Source organism: Chlorocebus sabaeus, chromosome 1 (genome assembly GCF_047675955.1).
Source record: "Chlorocebus sabaeus isolate Y175 chromosome 1, mChlSab1.0.hap1, whole genome shotgun sequence".
Classification (NCBI taxonomy): Eukaryota; Metazoa; Chordata; class Mammalia; order Primates; family Cercopithecidae; genus Chlorocebus; species Chlorocebus sabaeus.
This window is the reverse complement of record NC_132904.1, coordinates 69,907,071-69,930,401: the sequence shown is the minus strand read 5'-3', so window position 1 is coordinate 69,930,401 and position 23,331 is coordinate 69,907,071. Positions and strand designations below refer to the sequence as shown.

At 41.2% G+C, this 23,331-nt stretch overlaps 1 protein-coding gene across 3 annotated transcripts in view; it reads left to right on the top strand.

The window, feature by feature from the left end:
* The window catches only part of FAM168A (family with sequence similarity 168 member A), a 196,155-nt gene that overhangs the window by 154,062 nt on the left and 18,762 nt on the right, over window positions 1-23,331 (top strand). For 2 of the 3 annotated variants that reach the window (XM_038005487.2, XM_008020102.3), the window contains 2 exons: window positions 14,632-14,712; window positions 19,895-19,921. In XM_038005487.2, the coding sequence (XP_037861415.1) occupies window positions 14,632-14,712; window positions 19,895-19,921 (108 nt within the window). The remainder of the gene's footprint in view (window positions 1-14,631; window positions 14,713-19,894; window positions 19,922-23,331) is intronic. The other variant, XM_008020103.3, reaches the window with a different exon arrangement.

Sequence of the window (23,331 nt, the reverse complement as noted above, 5' to 3'; positions counted from 1 at the left end):
CTTGAAGCTTGCTTTTGTCCAGCTTGTGCTTGGTCAAACAATAATAGGCCTAACCAACTGGATCCATGTGAGAGTTGAGGGAAAGGCAGAGTGATAAGGCACACGATTGAGATCTGGAAGATTTTTCATTAAACAATCTTAAAATCTATGGGCAAACACAATTGTTTCCAACAGGGAACTTTTAATGAAAAGGGCATGGGTGGGAGACTATTATTTACTGAAGTACTTACTGCTCTGTGCCAAGTATTTATGGTAGGTGTTTTGCATGCCATCTTTTAAAATTTTCTAGCCTGCAGTATAGGATATCCTTGTGTTTATGAGGATTAGGTAAAGGGACTTTCCTATGATATGATGTCTGGTCAATGGTACAGCTGACTTTTGAATCCACACAGTCTGCCTTTAGAACCCCCGTTCTTCCCACTGGACTGTGATGGCTCCTTTAGGATAGCCAGAGGAGGAAATATCTTCTTTTGATTCACAGTAAGAATGTTTAGATGGGTCTCTACAAAGTAAGGTTAGGGTTTGCTCTGAACTTACTCTAGTCTGGCCCTGCTCACCTTCCTAGCCAGCCCACATGCAGAGATACAGAAGAAAAAAGGGACACTGGTGGCAACATAGAGTAGGTACTCAAAAATTATTTATCAATATGTAAGTTAACTGATTGTGTCTATTTTTTAAAATATCAAGACCCAGACTTTGAAAATTGAAGTGATTTACGCAAAGTCACAGAGCTAAAAAGTAAAACAGCTGGAATTTAAACCTAGGTCTGCCTATAAATGAAGCTTCACTGTTGAATAACACTGTACAGTTTGTCTCAACTTGACACCTGCTGTCAGTGTCCACAACAGTAGGGAAGGGGACATGACCTGAGCACAGGTAACACTCTATTTAAGGTATCTCCTGTCACTAACTTGGAGTTGCAGCAACCTTTACAATCCAGAAGTCAGACCAGATTAAAAGTGTTTTTGTCTTTCTTCCCTGTTCTCCCACAACCCTAATATCTCCCTCTGTGATGGCCTTTGTCCCTGGCAGCCTAATATCAGGGTTACTTATATGCTTGCTTGTCTTTCTCATTAGATGGTGAGTTCATAGAGGGCAAGAATTATGTCTTTTCATTTTGCATTCATTGTAGCACTTAGCACACATTAAGTGTTCAAATAAGTATTTATTTAGTTGAATTGGCCAAAGTTTGTGCACTTGGCTCATTTTTGAAGGCAGTTGCTCAAGTATTAACATTTAATATATACACAATTCTAAAAAGCATGGATTTTTGGCTTTCCAGCCAACAAGTAATTATAGCACTGGGAAAGGTCTAAGAAAGGTTGTAGGATACAGGCTTCAGGATGATAAAATAAATATAAAAGTGAATGTTAGCAATCTGAGTGTAAATGCAAACAAAGATACCTTTAGATCTGTGCCCCTAATTTCCTTCATTTTTAAGGGGGGAAAAAGGGTTGGCTCCTTAATAGATATATAATATATAATATATACACATATTATATGTTATTTAATATATAACATTATATATAATATATAATACATGTATGTGTATATATAGATATATAATATCTATATATAGATATGTGCATGTGTATATATTATATAATATAGATATGTGTATATACAGATATACAAGCGAAAAAAGGCTTGACTCCTTAATATATACATAATATATATTATAATATATAATATTATATATTATATATAAATTATAATATATAACACAAATATATATTTGTATATATATTATATATAATATTACATGTTATATATATTATATATAATATATAAATTATAATATATATTATAATATATATTATGTATATATTAAGGAGCCAAGCCTTTTTTGGCTTGGCCAAAAAAGCTTGTATATCTATATATACACAGATCTATATTATATTATATGTACACATACACATATCTCTATATATATCCTTTATATATATATAAGGGAAAATTCCTGTGGACTCTTCTGTCTCCTCAAACTGTCACTTCCTCTCCTTTCCTTTACTGTCAGCATCTTTACTCACTCTGTCTCAAAAAAAAAAAAAAAAAAAAAAAAAAGAAAAGAAACAGAAGCCTTGAACAACACTGTACACCAAGTATACCCAACAGTCACCTAGAGGGCACTCCAGTAACAGAAGAATATAATTCTCAGGAATACGTGCAACAATCTTCAGGATAGACAGTGTGCTAGGCCATAAAACAACTCTCAGTACATATAAAGGATTGAACTCATACCAAAATATGTTCTCTGACTGCAGTGGGAAAAAATTAGAAATCAGTAACAGAAAGAAATTTGAGAAATTCACAATTATGTGAAAATTAAATGACACATTCCTAAATAACCAATGGGTCAAAAAAGAAATCACAAGGAAAATGAGAAAATTCTTTGAGATGAATGAAACATAACATACCAAAACGTATGGGAAATTTATAGCTGTAATTGCCTACATTAAAAAAGAAGAGGCCGGGCGCGGTGGCTCACACCTGTAATCCCAACACTTTGGGAGGCTGAGGTGGGCGGATCACAAGGTCAGGAGATCGAGACCATCCTGGCTAACACAGTGAAACCCCGTCTCTACTAAAAAATACAAAAAATTAGCCGGGCGTGGTGGCAGGCGCCTGTAGTCCCAGCTACTCGGGAGGCTGAGAGAGCCGAGATTGCGCCACTGCACTCCAGCCTGGGTGACAGAGCGAGACTCCATCTCAAAAAAAAAAAGACCTCAACTCAATAACTGAATCTTTCACTTTAACATACTGCGGGGAAAAAGAGCAAATGAAGCCTAAATCAAGTAGAGGAGAGGACATGATAAAGAAATCAATGAAATAAAATGGAGAAAAACAATAGAGAAAATCAATAAACCAAAAGTTGGTTATTTTAAAAGACCAGCAAAATCAACAAACCCTTTTAGCTCTAGCTAGGCTAATGAAGAACAAAAGAGAGAAGTCTCCAATTACTAAAATCAAGAATGATACAGAGGACATTACTACTGACTTTTATAGAAATAAAAAGGAATATGAGGTAAGACCGTGAACAATTGTATGCTAACAAATTAGACACCTAGGTGAAACAGATAAATTCCTAGAAAATCTGACCAGACCTATAACAGAGAGAGATTTAGTAATCAAAAAACTTCCTGCAAAGAAAAGCCAGATGGCCTCTTTGGTGAGTTCTACCAAATATTTGAATAAGAACTAACACCAATCCTGCACAAACTATTCGAAAAAATAGAAGATAAAGGAACACTTTGTAACTCGTTCTGTGAGGCCAATATTACCTTGATACCAAAACCAGACAAAGACATCACAAGAAAACTGTGGATAGACCAGTATCCCATTTGAATACAAATGTAGAAACCCCGAACAAAATATGAGCATTGTTTTGGGTCCTATCCAACACCTGATATTGTCACACTTTAAAATTTTTACCTGTCTAGGCCTGGCGTGGTGGCTCACGTCTCTAATCCCAGCACTTTGGGAGGCTGAGGTGGGTGGATCACGAGGTCAGGAGATCGAGACCATCTTGGCCAACGTGGTGAAACCCCTTCTCTACTAAAATAGAAAAAATTAGCCAAGTGGTATAGGCATGTGCCTATACCCCTGTAAGCTACTTGGGAGGCTGAGGCAGGGGAATTGTTTGAACCCGGAAGGTGGAGGTTGCAGTGAGCTGAGATAGCGCCACTGCACTCCAGCCTGGCAACAGAGCAAGACTCCCTCTCCAAAAAAAAAAAAAAAAAGCCCATCTGATAGGTATGAAATAATATAATATTCCTTTTATGTGCATTTTGCTGATTACTGTTGTGGTTGAACATTTTTCTGTTGCTCCCCAGTCAGCTGTCTGGTTTCTTTTGTGTTTTGTTGCCTGATTAGATTCTATTGGCTTATTTTCATTTCTTCTTGATTAATATGAGTTTTTTAATCTGGCCTCTAGTCCAATGTTAACATATGTTACAAATGTCTTTTATTTCTCTGTGCTTGCCTTTTAACTTTGTTTATGGCATCTTTTGACATATAGAATTTTATGTTTTAATTAAATTTTTCACCCTTTTGTGGTTCTTCCTTTTGGTATCATCTAAGAAACACTTTGTAATCCCAAGGTTATACTGATATTCTTTGGGACTCTGATATTCTCCTATTTCTTTTTCTTTTTTTTTTTTTTACTTTTTCTTTTTTTGAGACAAGGTATCACTTTGTCACCTAGGCTGGAGTACAGAGGTGCAGTCACGGCTCACTGCAGCCACTATCTCCTGGGCTCAAGTGATCCTCCCACCTCAGCCTCCCTTGTAGCTGGGACTATGGGCACATGCCATCACTTTTTGTAGAGCCAGGGTCTCGCTACATTGCCCAGGCAAGTCTCAAACTCTTGTGCTCAAGCGATCCTCCTTCCTCAGCCTCCCAAAGCATTGGGATTTCAGGAGTGAGCCACCATGACCAGCCTGTTTTATTTTATATGTCAATCTTTTGTCTTTCTAGAATTGGAGAAGTGTGAGGTGTGGGGTTGGGGATGTCTAATTTTATTATTTTACATGGAAAACAAGTGTTCCAATATATTACATTGAATCTGAGCAAGATTTTTCCTTTTAGTAAATGTCTTTAAATGGAACAGTAGAATAAAAGAGTGGACCAGGTGCAGTGGCTCACACTTGTAATCTCAGCACTTTGGGAGGTCGAGGCAGGCAGATCACTTGAGGCCAGGAGTTCAAGACCAGCCTGGCCAACATGGTGAAACCCCGTCTCCACTAAAAATACAAAGATTAGCTGGGCGCAGTAGCAGGTGCCTGTAATCCCAGCTACTCAGGAGGCGGAGGCAGGAGAATCGCTTGAACCTGGGAGGCAGAGGTTGCAGTGAGCGGAGATCACACCATTGTACTCCAGCCTGGGGGACAAGAGTAAAACTCCGACTCAAAAAAAAAAAGAGTGAATTGACCTGAGAGACAAAGGTATTCATGGACCAGATTATCCATTCACAAAATTTCACCTTGCTCCTTGATCTGTTTTAGAAGATAAATGCGCAGAGGTCAGAGACACCAAACAACCTCTAAAGTGTTGAGTACCTCCGAAGTGCCTTATAAATGTAGGAGAAAAAAGAAGCAACAGCACACTCCTGGAATGGGGATTGAGAGAATAAGCCATCTGCTTCACATTAAAATCTCTCCTTTACCGGCGGATAGGCAACTGCAGAGATATTTTTAGATTTGTTACAAAAAAAAAAAAAAAAAATTTGTCCTGAGGCAGCAGCACACACTTGGCCTTGTATATTTACCTAGGAGCAGTTATATTACTAACGTCTAAGCAACTTATTTTCTTACCTTTTTTTGTTGTTGATACTGTTTGTACACTAATGACATAGGAAGTTAAGGCTGATCTGGTTTTAGCAGCCTTTCTGTGCTAGGGCTCAGCCTAGGTGAATGACCCAGAGGTTGCTGGCCTTTAACTTGGATAGGTATGCTTTCTCCAAAGATGCAGCACAACTCAGAGCACAATTGATTACTGGATATTTCCTCCTGTCTTGTTACCTCAGGAAGAGCTGCCTTGCCCTAGATGAGAACAGTGCCTCATTTATTATAGTTCACACCCTTTACAATTCCCTGCAGCTCGCCAGTGGAAGGCTGGGTGGCTGGGCCTTGAATCTAATATACAGGCTATCTTAGATTCAGGTCTGGTGGGCAGGTTCAGAGCCAGCACTACAGAACTGCTGCCTGCTTGGGCTGACCTACATTTTCACCAGTATAGCACTCTCAGCAGCCAAGCCTCCCAGCTAGTAAGAGAAATTCAGATTCATGCATTTTTCTGGAACTAACAGATTCGAGGGTCTATTTATTTTATTTCCTTCTGCCTATCAAAGAAAAGAAGCGGGGGTGGGGCGGGGGGCTAGTACTTGCAAACCCTGCAGTTAGAACGTTTCCCATCTTTCTTTGTAGCTTTTTAGCCCACAGGACTAAAATGGGGTTTTTGTGCTCAGGATCAAATTTTGTAGGCTCTGCCTCCTAAACATCTTTGTAGTCCCCCCTCTCTTCATCCTATTGCTAGTGTTTTAACTTTTCCTTTGGGCTACTGTAGTGACTTACTATCATGTTCCTCCTTCTCTGATCTTAACCACTCTGAACTTTTCATGCTGCCGCCGGAGTAGTTTTTGTAAAACACACACATGAAACCCCCAGTTTAAAACCCTCCAATGTTTTTCTATTTTTTTTTTTTTTATTAATTCCATCCCTTAGCCTGGCATTCAAATCCCTTCACAGCCTGTCCCCTAGTCTACCTTTTTATCTTTATTTCCTGCCACTTTTCCCCACATGCAGTAAATTCAACTGCACTGAACTATTTGCCATTTCCCTAATGTGATATGCACTTTCATACCTTCATGCATGGAATCAGTATATATTTCTTTGTCCCTGCCCTCTCCACACCTTGACAAACTCCTCCCATTCATTGTTCAAAGCCAACTAAAATGTTTATTTCTCTCAGAAGCCTTTCCCAACTATTCTAAACATGTTCTTCATTTCCTCCTCAGCATTCTGATAACACTTTCAGCATTCTCTGAATATATCTTACATATATTACACCTGTAGATTAATTTAAATAACTATATTATTTCCCCATTAGACTGTAAGTGCCTCTGTAAAGAACCTAGCACCCTGCTTGCCACAGAGTATTTGCCAGATGCTATGATGATGATGATGATGAAATCTGGATGCAGTCACTTTAGGCCTTCACTGACCACAATCACCATAGTCTTGTTATGTCAGTTCAATTATCTTTTTTTAATTGGGGAAAAACTATCAGCAGAAGGATGAACAAGGCAAGAAGAATAATTGAATTGTTTTAAGGGAAGGGGATTTGTAAATTGAAGTCTGATCACTGGTGAGCAATCAGGATGAGGGAAGATTGAAGGAACTGGGTCTGTTGGATTTGGACACAAGAAAATTCAGGAGGAATCATAGATGTCTTCATATCTCTAGCAGGCTGTCCTGGAAGAGAGGAAACAGACATGTTCTGTGAGGGGAAAACTAGGACCAGGAACTAGAGTGCAGTGGTGTGATCTCAACTCACTGCAACCTCTGCCTCCTGGGTTCAAGCAATTCTCCTGCCTCAGCCTCTGCACTCCAGTGGCTGAAAAAGTGTTCAGGGTAAGATACCTAATAAGTCAGATTTTTAGCTCAGAGTGAAGAATTTTCTAATTTCAGAGCTCTCCAGTCTGTGCTTTGACTCACTGAAGAGGTTCTGAGTGTACCATCATTAGAAGAGTATGCTACGGGAGGCTGAGGCAGAAGAATTGCTTGAACTGAGGAGGCGGAGGTTGCAGTGAGTTGAGATCACACCACTATACTCTAGATTGGGCGACAGAGCGAGACTGTCTCAAAAAAAATAAATAAATAAAAGAGTGGCCTGGCATGGTGGCTCACACCTGTAATCCCAGCACTTTGGGAGGCTGAAGTGGGTGGATCACGAGGTCAAGAGTTTGAGACCAGCTTGGCCAACATGATGAAACCCCATCTCTACTAAGAATACAAAAACTAGCCAGGTGTGGTGGCATGTGCCTGTAATCCCAGCTGCTTGGGAGGCAGAGGCAGGAGAATCGCTTTAATCCAGGAGGCGGAGGTTGCAGTGAGCCGAGATTGCACCACTGCACTCCAGCCTGGCGACAGAGCAAGACTCTGTCTCGGGAAAAAAAAAAAGAAGAGTATGCTGGCAGAGGCTATGCTGCCAGTCATGTGTGCCACTATAAAGGGTATTCCTGTGCTGAGTGACAAATTGGCCTCAATCACCTCTAATACCTCTTCCAACTCTATAATTCCGTGCCTGTGATACTTTTCAATAACATGACCATGACCTTTCCACTGAGTGGAAACAGTAGTTGTTGTTTTATTTTTTTTTAAACGCAGCCATCTTTGACCAAATTGACTCTCTAGAGTAATTTCCTATTTTCCTTGGTTTTGAAGATGAAGTAAAAGAATCTTGGCAAAGTAAATGGAAGCCAAATCCAGAGATTTTCTCTGAGTAGACTCATTTTGAGGAGAGGCAGGGAGGTTGGTAGGAATGGATATTGTCTCACTCAGCAGATCTGGGTTCTATCTCCACTCTCTACCTATTAGCTCTGTAAGAGAAGTCTTAATATCCTCGTCTCTAAAATGGAACTAGTAATATATTTTGTATCAGATAAAGAAGTGCCTAGCACAGTGGCCAGAACATAATACAGATTCAAAATTACATCCTTCCTCTTGCGCTCTTCTTTATTATCTTGAGAGAATAAAGATTTTTTTGGTCTTGTTTTGGTTTTGATCACCCTAGGGGGTCATATGCGGGGCAGTTTTCTTTTTAATTGTGAGCTTCAAACCGAAAATGTCTTCATTGCCTAAGTATTCTCCTACTCACAAAGAAGTAAGCCTCTTTGTCTTTTTGAGCCAGGGAGTTTGTCTTCCTCTAGCCTTTTGATGCTCTGCTATTTTTAGCTCCTAAAGGTAAAGTATTTTCAGAACTAGTCCCCGGATTTCTGTTGAAAGTAATTTCTAATTTCCATATTAATCAAAAAATAGCTTTATATTTCTTTAGTCCTAATCCTAGTACCAACAAGAAAAGAGGATTAGATTGTATTGACATCTGTAAAGCAATTAAAATGTACACATCAAAATCCCAGAATACCTGATCACTACTGCAGCCTTTAGGATACAAAGGAGAAAGGCTAACTTGTGTCCATTTATTCTCTTCACTCTTGACCTTCAAAAAATACAAATACAAAAGGGGCAGGTTTATTTCTAAGGACAAAGTGATAATTATTTGGTAGGTGTGGAAAAGGCATTGCTTTTGGGATTCCCTTCCCAATTTGACCACTGACTACCTGAATAATCTTTTGGTGGTGGTTGTTATTGTTGAGACAAGAGTCTCGCTTAGTCACCCAGGCTGGGGTGCAGTGGCCGGATCTCAGCTCACTGCAAGCTCTGCCTCCTGGGTTCACGCTATTCTCCTGCCTCAGCCTCCCAAGTAGCTGGGACTACAGGCGCCCGCCGCCATGCCCGGCGAATTTTTTGCATTTTTAGTAGAGACGGGGTTTCACTGTGTTAGCCAGCATGGTCTCGATCTCCTGACCTCGTGATCCACCCATCTCGGCCTCCCAAAGTGCTGGGATTACAGGAGTGAGCCACCGCGCCCAGCCGACTTGCTGAATAATCTTAACCAGAAAGTTACTTCACCTCTCAACCTCTATTTGATTAGCTATAAAATGGGAGAAATCACATTAGGATTGACCTGAGGCTCAAATGAAAAGCAAGTGTGAAAATATCTTTTGTATGAGCAATGAGTGAAATATACATGGTATGTCTCAGTGACAGTCATGTGTCAGAAGACTGTGGAGATCCTGAGCTCAAGCGATCCTCCCACTTCAGCCTCCCAGAGTGCTGAGATTACAGGTGTGAGCCACCATGCCTGATCAGACTTAATGTGTTAACAGTTATAAAACTCCTGGACTCAGGCAACGCTTGAGACCCTATAATTAATAAATAAATAAAGAAGTAAGTAAGGTAAGAAGATAAGGAAGGAAGGTAAGAAAAGAAGTAAGAAATGAAGGAAAGAGAGGGAGGGAGGACCAAATAAAGCTCCCCGTAATGCTGCCATTATATAATATCTGCCAAGTTCAAGTGAATTAAAAATAATTCCACTTGGAAACATTGAAGGAACATCCTATAATTGCCCCTAAAGTGAAAGCTATCTGAAATGACAAAACAGGAGTGTGATTACCTGTGGCTGCACAATTTCTCACATGAAGCTGAATACAGATTTTGACTATGAGACTGGATCACTTGGCTTCCCAGATTAGACCCCTGACTTTCTGCCTGAGAGGTAGCACGCCTCCAGATTGCTAATTAATTGACAAGTTAGCTACCTCAGTTCTAAAATCAGAAAATGATTGGGGGGTAAAGAGGTGAATTTTCTTTGGAATTGGAAAGGATTCAGGGAAAGGCATATTAACAAAGATACATTATTAAAGCTCCAATATTTACAAATCCTAAAGAAGCTTTTAGGGATTTAGGGGTTTAATCTTTGACTTTTAAAACCAGCTTTTCATTGTCAGACAAAATACCAGTGAGCATCTAACAACTGCAGGAAGCAGTGAGACAGGCACTTATACACTGTTAGAACAAGTACAAATTGATGGTCTTTCTAGAAAACAGTATGGCAAAGTATGTGAAGGCTCTTAGCATGTCACGTCTCTTCACCTCCGCTATTTCTCTTGCCTGAGTCCCAACATCTATTGCTAGGAGCTTGCAGTAGGCTCTCAGCTGATTGCTATGCTTCTCTACCCCATTATAGTCTGTTTTCAACACATCAATCAGAGTGACCCTTTTCAAACATAAGTCAAAGCATGTTATTCTTCTGCTGAAAACCATGAGGTCTTTTCATTTCACTCAGAATAGAAGTCTAAGTCCTCATAGTGGCCTGTAAAGTCCTACATGAACTGGCCAGCCCAGCCCTTTACCTCTCTGACTTCCTCTACTACTACTGCCCCCTCATTTGTTCCATTCCAGCCACACTGGCCTTTTTGCTATTCCTCCAACATTGTCCCATATGCTGTCCACTTTAGGGCCTTTGCACTGACTGTTTTGTCTGAAACACTCTTCCTTCAGCTATCTGCTTAACACTATCATTTCCTTCAAGCGTTTGCAAAAATAATACCTTCTCAATGTGTCGTACTCTGATTATTCTGTTTAATATTGCAGTGCCCTTACCCTCGACACTTTGGCACTTCTGATTCCCTTTACTTTGCCCATTTTCTCTTTTCCATAGCACTGAAGACTTTATGTTTAATATTTATCCAAGGGTGCCTTCTCCCACCCTCTTAGAATATAAACTCCACAAGGAAAGGGATCTTTGTTTGGTTCACTGACAAAAGCCCCTAAACCAGTGTCTGGCACCAAGTAGATACTCAAATTGTTGAATGGATGAACTTTAAAAATAGACCTACCCGGCCGGGCGCGATAGCTCGCACCTGTAATCCTAGCACTTCAGGAGGCCAAAGCAGGTGGATCATGAGATCGAGAGATCAAGACCATCCTGGCCAACATGGTGAAACCCCATCTCTACTAAAAATACAAAAATTAGCCGGGCATGGTGGCACACACCTGTAGTCCCAACTACTCGGGAAGCTGAGGCAGGAGAATCGCTTGAACCCAAGAGGCAGAGGTTGCAGTGAGCTGATACAGCACCACTGCACTCAAGCCTGGCGACAGAGTGAAACTCCACCTCAAAAAAAAAAAAAAGGCCTATCCTTTAACCTAGAGATTTGACTTCTAGAATTCATTCCTAAAGAAATAATCAGTTAGAGATTTACTTAGGTTATTTTAGTTTGTTAGCTATTATAAAAGTGAAATTTTCTTTTTTTTTTTTTTTGAGACAGAGTCTCGCTCTATCGTCCAGGCTGGAGTGCAGTGGCGCGATCTCGGCTCACTGCAACCTCCACCTCCCAGGTTCAAGCAACTCTCCTGTCTCAGCCTCCCAAGTAGCTGGAATTACAGGCATGCGCCACCACGCCTGGCTAATTTTTGTATTTTTAGTAGAGATGGGGTTTCACCATGTTGGCCAGGCTGGTCTCAAACTCCTGACCTCAAGTGATCCGCCCGCCTAGGCCTCCCAAAGGGCTGGGATTACAGGCGTGAGCCACTGTGCCTGGCCCAAAAGTGAAATTTTCAAACAACTAAAACAGGTAATGGTTAAATGATATATCTACATATGGAATATCATAAAGATATTAAAATAAGCCTTTCGAAGAATATGTGATTACATGAGTAATTGTTTATAATGTTAAAGTGAAAAAGAATATATAACGGTGTATACCCCTACCTCATATCATATATAAAAATTAACTCAAATGGATCGGTGATCTCAATATAAGCCAAAACTATAAAGCTGTTAGAAGAAAACATAAGGGTCAATCTTCATGACCTTGGATTTGGCAGTGGATTCTTAGATAGGACACCAAAAGCATAATCAACAAAAGAAAAAAATAGGTAAATTGGACTTAAATCAAAATCGAATTTTTTTTTGCATCAAGGGCAGTATCAAGAAAGTAAAAGGACAACCCACAGAATGGGAGAAAATATTTGTAAGTAATACATCTGATAATGGTTTAATATTCAGAATGTATAGAGAACTTCTGCAGTATAACAGCAAAAAGACAAACCACCCAGTGAACAAATGGGAAAATGCCCTGTAATCCCAGCACTTTAGGAAGCCAAGGCAGGAAAATCACTTGAGGCCAGGAGTTTGAGACCAGCATGAGCAATATAATGAGACCCAGTCTCTAAAAAACACAAAAACAAAACAAAGCAAAAAAAAAAAAAGGGCAGGGCATGTTGGCACGCACCTGTAGGCCCAGCAGGAGGCTGAAGCAGGAGGATTGCTTGAGCCCAGGAGTTTGAAGCTACAGTGAGCTATGATCCTGCCATTATACTCCATCCTGGGTAATAGAACAAGACCCTGTCTCTAAAAAATAAACAAATAATTGTATTTTTAAAATTTATTTATTTATTTATTTATTTTTTTGAGACAGAGTCTCACTCTGTCACCAGGCTGGAGTGCAGTGGTGCCATCTCAGCTCACTGCAGCCCAGCCTCTTTAGTAACTGGGACTATAGGCGTGTGCCACCACACCCAGCTAATTTTTGTTATTTTTTTAGTAGAGACAGGGTTTCCACCTTGTTTGTCAGGCTGGTCTCAATCTCTTGACGTTGTGATCTGCCCGCCTCAGCCTCCCAAAGTGCTGGGATTACAGGCGTGAGCCACCACGCCCAGCCAAATAATTGTATTTTTAAATGGGAAAATGATTTGGATAGACATTTCTCCAGAGAGGATATAAAGATAGCCAATAAGTACACGAAAATATGCTCAACATCATTAGTCGTTAGGGAAATGCAAATCAAAACCACACGGAGATCCCACTTCACATTTTATAGAATGGCTATAACAATAATAATAGAAAAGAACAAGGGTCGTTGAGGATGTAGAGAAATTTGAACTCTCATGCATTGCTGGTGGGAATGTAAAATAGTACAGACATTGTGAAAAACAGTTTGGTGATTCCTTAAAAAGCTAAACATAGAATTACTGTATGACCCAACAATTCTACTACTTGGTATATATCCCAAAGATTTGAAAACAGGTACTCAGACAGATGCTTACATGTCATTGTTTATTGTACCATTATTCACAATAGCCAAAACGTGGAAACAACCTAGGCGTCCCTCAACAGATGAATGCATAAAGAAAATCTGGCATATACACATAGTGGAATATTATTCAGCCATAAAGAAGAAGAAAGTTATGGTACATGCTACAACATGAATGAACTTTAAGCACATTATGCTAAGTGAAAGAAACCAGACACAAAAGGACAAATAGTGTATGATTCCACTTACATAAAATAGGCAAATTCAGAGAGACAGAAAGTAGATTAGAGGTTACCAGGCTGAGTATTGGGGGGATATATTGTTAATGGTTACAGAGTTTCTGTTTGGGATGATGAAAATGTCTTGGAAACAAATAGTGATGATAGTTGCATAACATTGTAAATGTCATTAATGTCACTGAATTATATATTTAAAAATGGTTAAAATTGTAAATTTTATATTACACGTATTTTACCATGATAAAAAAATTTCAAAAAAATCCCCCAAACCGAATATAGTATACTGTGGTGATCTGGAGCTGGTCTGTGTAAGCTCTTGAGAGCTGATTGTGGGCACCTCTTCCAAGCTACTCATTCAGTGATGTTGGTAGCATCAAATTGGTCATGGTGGAAGCATTTATGCCATGGCAGTTGGCAAATGCTGCAAAGCAGCTCCCATTTCCAACCCCTTCGAGCCTGTTGTTAAATATTTACCAGCACACCACTGAATATATGTGTATAAAAATGTGTAGAAAGCCATCTGGAAAGATAGATGTCAAACTGTTAATGATGTTACCTCTGGGGAGGAGAGTAGTATTGTGGCAGGAATGTGAAAGTAAACTTGAACATAAAAAGTATAAACTTCAATGTTACTTCCATTGTTTGTTGTTTTTTTTTGGAGGGGGGCGGGGGAGATGGAGTCTTGCTCTGTCGCCTAGGCTAGAGTGCAGTGGTGTGATCTCGGCTCACTGCAGCCTCCGCCTCCCGAGTTCAACTGACTTTCCTGCCTCGGTCCCCATAGCAGCTGGGACCATAGGCGCCCACCACCACGCCTGGCTAATTTTTGTATTTTTAGTAGAGACGGGGTTTCACCATCTTGGCCAGGCTAGTCTCGAACTCCTGACCTCGTGATCCACCTGCCTCAGCGTCCCAAAGTGCTGGGATTACAGGCGTGAGCCACTGTGCCTGGCCACTTCCTTTTTTTTTTTTTTTTTTTTTTTTATGGTGAGCATATAGACATATTTCTTGTATCGCTTTTAAAAAATAGACCAAAAAGTCTGCATATATTGGGATTTTGGTATTGGTAACTTTTCTCTTGAGAGGCTGAAAACTGGTCACATATGCTATCTGAAATAGCCCATGGAGAGACTGAAGGCCAAGCCTAGGACTTGGATTCTGTTTCCTCAAAAATCTGCTTTGGTTGTTTGTTTGTTTTTTGCCTAACTAAATAAGCATTTTCTTATCTCTCTGTAGGTTACCCCACAGCCTATCCAGCAGCTGCCCCTGCCTACAATCCCAGCCTGTACCCCACCAATAGTCCCAGTTATGCTCCAGGTAAAGAGAAAATGGGGGCCTAGCAGTGGCAAATGGAGTAGGAAGGGGGATTCTATTTGGAAAAACAAAACCACTTGCTGGCCTTTTCCTGTTCTTAATTGCTCGGGTCCCAGCCTGTCCAGGCTTGATTTTCCTGGGAGTCCCCTCTGGGAACTGGGACAATCAGCCTCAGGGTGGGGGCGGGAATAGAATCTCCTCCACTCTGTCTGGGACTTAAGGTTGACTCATCTCTCCCACGCTGGAATATCTGAGACTTGCATCCTCCTCATAGAACCTTTTCTGCTCTCCCAAGCAATGTCCAAATTCATTCTCTGCTGAGTTTTCCCTGAGGCTGCCACTGTGACACACATACACCTTGGGACACACACACACACCCCTACACACCTTGGGGCACACACACATGCTCTTGCCACCAGAAGGTAAAGAACTGGTTTTCAAGCTGAGATAAGCTACTTGTTTTTCAAAAGTAATAAAGGCCCAACACTTGGATTGAGGTTGAAATGGGTTTGAAAATGTTGAAAAGGTTTTTTCTATTTTGGGCTCGGAGCATTGCAGCAGTCTTAGTTCTGATCTTAACCCTCATGCTCAGTTGGTGCTCTAATACTCAAGAGCAGGAGAAAGAGTATGGGCTCTGTGGTTAGAAAGTCCTGGGTTTGAATCCTGATTACCCAACTCACTAGTTCTAAGGCCTTGGGCAAGTCACCTCACCTCTCTTAAGATTCAGATGTGACTGCCTGCCTCAGGGTTGTGGATGGTTTTATGTAAGTTCCATTTACTCAACAAGTATTTGTTGAATATCTTCCATACTGGGATAGAAAAATTAAAAGATGCCATCTTTGCCTGCCTGAAGTAGCTCCCATTTGGGAATCTGGCATATAAACTCATTGCAGTAGTAATCTGCTAAGTATTATAAAAAGGAATACATATAAGGGAAGGAGGAGGGAACAACAGTCTGCCTGGGGGTGAAAGTGTAGGGGAGGCTTCAGAGAATGGAGAACAATAGAGATTTGAAGGAGAAGTAGAAGCTGTTCTTTAAGCACACAAGGAATAATGGGCATTCCAGGCAAAGTAGAGCATGGGCAGAGGCTTAGAGATGTGAGAACATGACACTGTGAGGAACGTAGAAGTAGGGGAGTGGTTAAACTGTGAGCAGCTAGATGAATCTGAACTATAGATATGCAAGGGCCGGATTTGGAGAGGCCTTCAATCTCCTGATAATACGCACCCCCCCGCCCGCCAACCCATGCCATTTTCTTGTTTAGCACTTATCATTATAGAATTAGAAAGCTTCAAAAGACCTTAGAGATCCTCCAGTTCAACCTCTTCTCTTGACAAAGGAGAAACAAAAAGCAGTGTTTTGTCCCAAGTTACCCAGTGAGTCAGCATTCGCATAAGGACTAGAATCTTTGGCAGATCTCCTGACTCTCGTCCTATTCTCTTTCTTGGGGCTTACTTAAAGGAGGAAAGAATACAGGTTGTCTGAAGACCTAGATTTGAGTCCTCACTCTGTCATTTCCTAGATTCACAACCTTAAAGTCACCTGACTTATTTGAACCTCATTTCCCCCATCTCTAAGTAGGAATCATATCATAATTATACACACATACCATGAAGTTATCAGACAGCCCCTCTTTTTGGGACAAACAAAAACTATTTTATGTAAATAGGTGATGGTATCCCCTAAGGTGCTTACATAGATGTGTCATTTCACAGACATTTTGACCCACCCTGTTATGCCCAAGACACTTTGGAAGACCTTGTAGATGATTCAAACTTGAGGAAGCTGTAATCACTGCCTTTGGAAAGCTTTTGAAGGGAGCAGTGACACATGGGCTAAAGTTCTATAATGGTATCTCAGCATTGGTTTTATATTTACCTTTAGTCAATATGACATATAATATTTTCCCCAAGATCTATGATAGAAGACAAAAATAATAAAAGCTACAGAAATTGTCTCTGATAATCAAATTTGGTAAGTTCTATCTTAACTACAATGGCTTCGAGGATCATGTATATCATATATAAATAAATGATTTAAATTTAAGTGCTATGAGATCTGTGAACTGACTTTGTAAACTGTCTAGACTAAAACAAAATGAGTTGTTGCAGAAGGTCAAGTAAGATCAAGAATGAAGAAGATTCATTGTCTTTCTAGTCAGGAGGCCATCAGTGACCTCATTGGAAGCATTGTCAGTGAGGTGGTGAGGCCAGAAACCACAGTGCAGTGAATCAGGAGTCAAGAAGTAGATTTAGCATATATAGCCTATTCTTACTAGAAGCTTAGCTACCAGGAAAGGAAAAACAAAAGGACACTGACTAGAAGTGAATGTAGGGTTGAAGGAAGGTTTTCTCGGATATGAGTGTGGGGTACTGATAGGAAGGTGCAAGTGGAGAGGACAAGTCAGAGACACAGGAGAGGTGGTGCCAGTCAGAGCCAGGCCTCCACAGAGGCTGCTGTAGGGGTGGGAAATCTGGAGCTCAGTTCTCTTCTTTGGTTTGGGAAGTTGAGTAGCGGGTGGAGACAGGGTGCCACATGCAGGAGGGCAACTAAAGGAAAGACTAAAGGAAAGGTGACAGGTGGATATGCTTAGAATAAATTGCCCAGTGGAAAGTGGAGAGTTCTCATCTAATGACCTTGATTTGCTTAGACAGAGGGGAGTAGGGATCAAGGGAGGGTTCTTAACCAGGGAGGTCAGGATGTGGGAGCCTCACAGGAAGGAGGAGGACTGGAAACTACCAAAAGATAACAGAGTAGGGTCACACTGGGGGCCTATCTGAGTGGTGGAGGCTGTGGCCCAGCACTGGGCTATTTTCTCATAATGTTCAGCACTTCTAATGATAGATTGTGGGATTGTTTTAGAATCAGTTTGCCAATAAGTGGAAAGACATGGAATAAATAGCTACTGTTTATTGAATGTTTTCTATGTGTCAGGAACTATTTGAAGTTCTTTATCTATATTAGCTTGTTGCATATTGCAATAAACTTTTGAGGTTGGTACCCTTATTATCCCCATTTTCCAAATGGGAAAACTAAAGCTTAGAGAATTTACATAACTAGCCCAAAGATCCAAGCCCCGCACCTTGCCATTGTGCCACATGAGCTTTAACTGCTACACTGTAGTTGTGTCAGTGGGCCAGAGAGAAATTAAGGCATTAGACTGGCTAGAGGGAAAGGAGTGCAGATAGGAGGAGGCTGAAACTGTAGGGAAAAAAAGAGAGATTGAGATTGAGTGCATCCTGGCATGTGTATTCAGCTTTAATTTTAAAACAAGCAAAAAGTAAGCCCTCATCTAACTTGATTTTCCCCAATTTTGTTTTTAAAAGTCAACATATTTCTACTAAAGTCACCCAGACTGTTTTCTCAAAAATGCACAAAATCCACAAGAGAGGGTAATGCTAGAATACTGTATTTAAAGACCCCAAACTCGGAGTTGAAAGACCTAGGTTGTAGCACTAGCTTTGCTTCTGATTTTGGTGTGACCTTGGGAAGATCCCTTTCCCTTTGAGTTACTTACGCACACGCACACACAGACACACACAGACACACACACACACACACACACACACACACAGAGCATATTTTGGAATGCTGGCCTCTGGATTCACAGTGCAGGTTTCCTGACTGTGGGGGACTTCCTACCATGGAGAAGCTGGCTCAAGGTCAGAGAGGACGGTGTAGGTTACTCTCACCTTCCTGCCAGAGCCAGCCATTTGTGATGCAGAGAGGTGCCTTCAGAAGCAACCAGGCTCTTAGGTTTCAATTTCTTTCAGCTGCTTTAAGGAGACCAAGAAGTTGCTTGAGAGAAAGCTATTTTAGCAGCTCTGAGTGCCCTAAGATGTCATCTGTCCAGGATGCAGGGAAGCATTTCACTCTTTTCATTGGTTCTGAAAGCAATGTGGGTATTTGGAGCTTTTCCCCAAGCTCTTAATGATTTCAGGGATCTTATTTAAGAACTCTTTGGCCCCATAAGAGGTAGGAGCCAATCAAGACTTGGCTTTTAGAATCTAGGGACCTATTAATGGTAACCTGGCTTGAAAATAAATGAAGGGATGGATAAACAGATTAACTAATACAGATAAAAATAAAATAACCTCCTCATGAGAATCTGTTGGCAAAAACATTTTCCCCTATTGTCTCATTTGATTTCATAGCATCCCTATAAAGTAGAAATACACTATTCCCATTTTACATGCAACAGACTTGGAGAAGAGTAGGGAAAAGGAATTTGTGCTTTCTGAACAGCTGCCCTGTTCCAAGCCCTGCACAAATCATGTTACAAACGTTCATTTTTACCTTAGTCTTGTAAGTTAGGGCTTCCTGCCTCCAACTTTGTTCAAACAGGTTAAATAAGTTGCCTAAAGTTATACAGCTAAAAACCAGTAGATTTGAGGGGGCAAGGCAGGAGGATCCCTTGAGGCCAAAGGTCAAGACCAGCCTGGGCAACATGATAAGACCCTGTCTCTACAAAAAATTAAATTAAAAAAAATAGGCAGGCTTGGTGGCACGCACCTGTAGTTCCAGTTACTTAGCAGGCTGAGACAGAAGGATCATTTGAGCCCAGGAGCTGGAGGCTGCATTGAGCTATCATTGCACCACTGCATTCCAGCCTGGGCAACAAAGTGAGACACTGTTTCCAAAAAAAGCAGTATAGCTGGGATTCAAACCCAACTTGTCTGACCCCACAACCTGTACTCCTTCTATAGCACCACAGTGACCCAGAGGCTTCAGGGATGGAGTGCCTCTGCATTGGTCGTATCTCAGAGGTTTTACAGACAGCTCTTTAGAGGCCAAAGACGGTGATATTGTCTCTGAACCTTCACTTCCTCTAACACAAAGTCTCTGTCATATGTGAAATCCCTCTGCAGTTCCTGAGATAACTGAAATGTATTATAAGAGACAAGCAAAAAGCAGGAACTTGGGCTTGTTCACATCCAGGCAGCTCTGGGTCAGCTGCCTGGAAGACACTATGGCATCCAGGGGCTCTCTGCATTGAATGGACTTTCCCAGATGATAAGTCTGTCACCCTCTCTAGGGTAAAAGTGCTTCACATCTTTATTTACTGTTTTTGTGAAGCTGGGGAGAAACTGCTATCACAAAACAAAGTCTGTTTATGTAACTGCAATGTATACAACTTTGCACAAATTCTTAGTGGTAATTTCAACTAACATTTCTATCCAACAGAGTTTCAGTTCCTGCATTCAGCTTATGGTAGGAAAGCTATTTTTCCTCATCTGTATTACAGCTTATGAATGTGTTATCTCGTAACAATGGTAGATCCCCTCTCCTTTCCTCCCCAAATCCCATCCCCTAGGCTTGGGCTCCCCCCAGGTGGCTCAGCAGCAGTTCCTAAAGCATGCAGGAACATGTCTGATGGTGCCAAAATCATGGGTTGGAGACACACATGAACCGTCCCTAGGGCAGCAGCAAAGGATCATGGCATTAAAAGGTGTCTGTCACCCTAACCTGGCTGCTGAATTCAAACAAATGAACAAAAATTCCAGGACCTGTACACAGCTCCTCAGTTGGCTTTGTGGCAGCCTCTGTGAAGGAGTACCTGGATTATGCCTATTAGAACCCAAAAAACTAGTTTGCCCCAGGATCAGATTTTCCATCTCCATCGGCAGTCTGACATGTTTGAAGACCTGGTTGACTTGAGATACAATCTGTTCCCTTAGCCCAGAACTTGAGCTCTGGGCTCATTTTCCTAGAAGATGCTGAGAGGTGGAGGGGGGTGGGTGGGGCAAGCGTGCTAATAAATGAGGGACCAGAACTGGGTTCTCTGGACAGTGTGGACTCCAGGCCCAAGGCACCACGGGAACTTCTGGGCACCTGTGAGGGTCCCAGCAGTATAACTTGACTAGGTCCTTTTTGTCATAGACAGGAAGGGACCATGGGAGGGACTTGCAACTTTCACCACCCTCACCTGGGCTGTTCAGGAAAATGTTTTTGTAAAATCTCTGCACCCTTTCTCAACTTTTAACCTTGAATTATTTGGATGCTGGAAATTGAATTTGTGTATCGCGCATCTGTCAGGAGATGAACTGTGAAATTTCTCCTTGCCACTGCTGTGGGCTGTGTGATCTTGGGCAATTTACTAATGTCTCCAGGCCATAGATAAATTGTTTAATTTCACATGATCTCTGAGGTCCCTTTAAATGCTAATACATTGTCCTCTTATAATTTTATTACTTCAATTTTGTTAGTCGCAGACCTGTTTCTCATATAGTCATTTTTTGTTTGCCTCAGGATATGTGAACCTGGACAGAAGGGTGCATAAAATAAGTTAGAGAAGTTCTCATTCTTCCCCTTCCAGTTATAGCATCTGAAATAGATCTGCATAAAGAATACGGATGGAGCTCTTCACTTTATAAAATTCTGTGCCAGGCCCTAAGATGGCCTTTTGAAAATATGAAGACTAGTAAGACAAGGGGCTTGTTCTCAAGGAGCTCACAGTTTAGCGGAGAGAAGACATGCTATTAAGTACAGGTGCTTCCAAGAATCACAGGGATTGGGATAGTCAGTTTATAGGGATGCATGAGAGAGCTGTGTTTAAGGAATGGGGAGAAGGAAAGGCTTCATAGTAGGTGTGAGTCTTCAGCTCATGATTGATGGATTAATTAATGTTACCAGATGGAGTCTGGGGAGAGACATGCCAGAAGAGGTAGCAGTGTGGACAAAAACATGGAGATGGGAAGCTCCTTGGCATATTCTGGGAATGATAAGCAGTTTCCGTGGCTGTAGTATGGGCAGGAGATTGACAACAGTGAGAGAGTCTAGAGAGGTCACTGGGACAAGATGATCATGGTGGGGCATTGAGTGCTACACAGGAGTTCAAACTTTAGCTTAGAGTCAGTGGAGAACTATGGAATGTTTTCAAGAAAGGGGGTTTTATGATTAGGTTTAGGTCTTAGGTATATCGCTCTGAATGCAGCTTGAAAATTGGAGGGAGCAGATTTAACATGAGGAAGCAGTTGCAGTAGTTGAGATGAGAGATGATGAGAGCTTCAGTTAGAGCTGTAGCCTATAACTTTGGAGATGGAAGAGGGGATGGATACCAGAACTAGAAATTAGAAGACTGGGTGACACTTTATTTTTGACCCTCACATCAATACTATGAAGCAATCAAGGAGTGATGATTATTGCCATTTTATGAGACAACAAAACTGAAGCTTAGAAAGGTTAAGTGACTTGCCCAAGATCCCACAGCTATTAAGTGGCAGAGCCCAGGCTACAACTCAGATTTCCTGACTCAGTGCATTGTTCAGGATGATGGTCCCTTGCTGCCTCGTCTCCTTGTAAATGTGCTTAACAGATTGTTCAACTGTCAGAGGGCGTGAGGGCCCCGTATCCAGGAAAGTGAACAACCCAGCACCTGGATGTGGGCAGCATGCTGTGACTGGGCCCATGGCCCTTCACTGCCAAGGGTTCTCTCTCTCTCTCTCATTTAATTGAGGGATAACACATAGACAGCAAAGTATATAAAGTACACTAAGCTTAAGTGTACAGCTTAATAATGTCTTTACATATGTATATGCCTATATTTAACTACCTCAGTTCAAAATACAAAACATCTCTAGGAAGTGGTACTTTTCAGGCACGCAAAGGCAGGCATGCCGTTCTGAGCAGCCTCCTCTGTGACCATGCCTCTAAAAGCTTCAGTTGGAATTGTCTTCATCCCACAACTGAGCTCTGAATTGCTCCCACCAATAGAACAGGTGACTTTAGAATTGTATACAGAGGGGCTGGATCACATGGTATGACTAACTAATGGGGAGGTCAAGTTGACAGCTAGTATTTGTTTTTTCATGTGTTTTCACATTTATCTAGTTATTTAAATTATAAGGATTCAAACATACAGAGATGTACAGAAAACACTAATTCATTTTCTTTATAATGAAACTAGAAGAAAATAAAGAAAAATATTTTTATTCAGAAAAATATATAGTATAGTTCACTCATCAGTTGGAAAAGACATAGTAACCAAAGGCACAGTCGCACTTGCTTCTTTCCTGGTTAACCTGGAACATTATTTTACTATGTATCATGCTGTCTTGTTCACTCCCTGGTTGGCGTGTGGCTGTGTTGCATCCCCAGCTAGACCATAAGTACCTTGTGTGCGGTGACTGTGACCCAGGTGTGTTCCCTCCCACCCGCGGCGCTCCCCTCAGTGCTGAGTGCAGTGTAGGCCTCAGTCACTCTTTGGATAAAAGAGTGATTTACTCTTTTGTAAAGAGTAAGTTAAGTTAGACTTACTAACTTTAATGGTCACACAGTCCTTCAGGCTAATGTCAGACTTTTGGCTTATGATGAAAATTATGGTAAAGTATATACCACTTGGAGGAAAAAATTTGAATGGAATAGAACCTCCAAATTCTCTAAATTCTTACAGCTAAATTCAGGCCTCCTGCCCCCGATGGTGTTCCTGTGGGGTGTTAAGGGCATGGGCTTGCTTTATCTGACTTTTCAGAGCTACATGTTTTACTTTTTAGAGAGTTGTTTTGGGTGGCCACTGCTTTCCAGCCACATGTGTTGCAGAGTCTAAATTTGGAGACATGTTGATAAGATTTGTTAACACTAATTGGATTTTTTACCCCTTTCCTGTTTCCCACTCCCCAAAG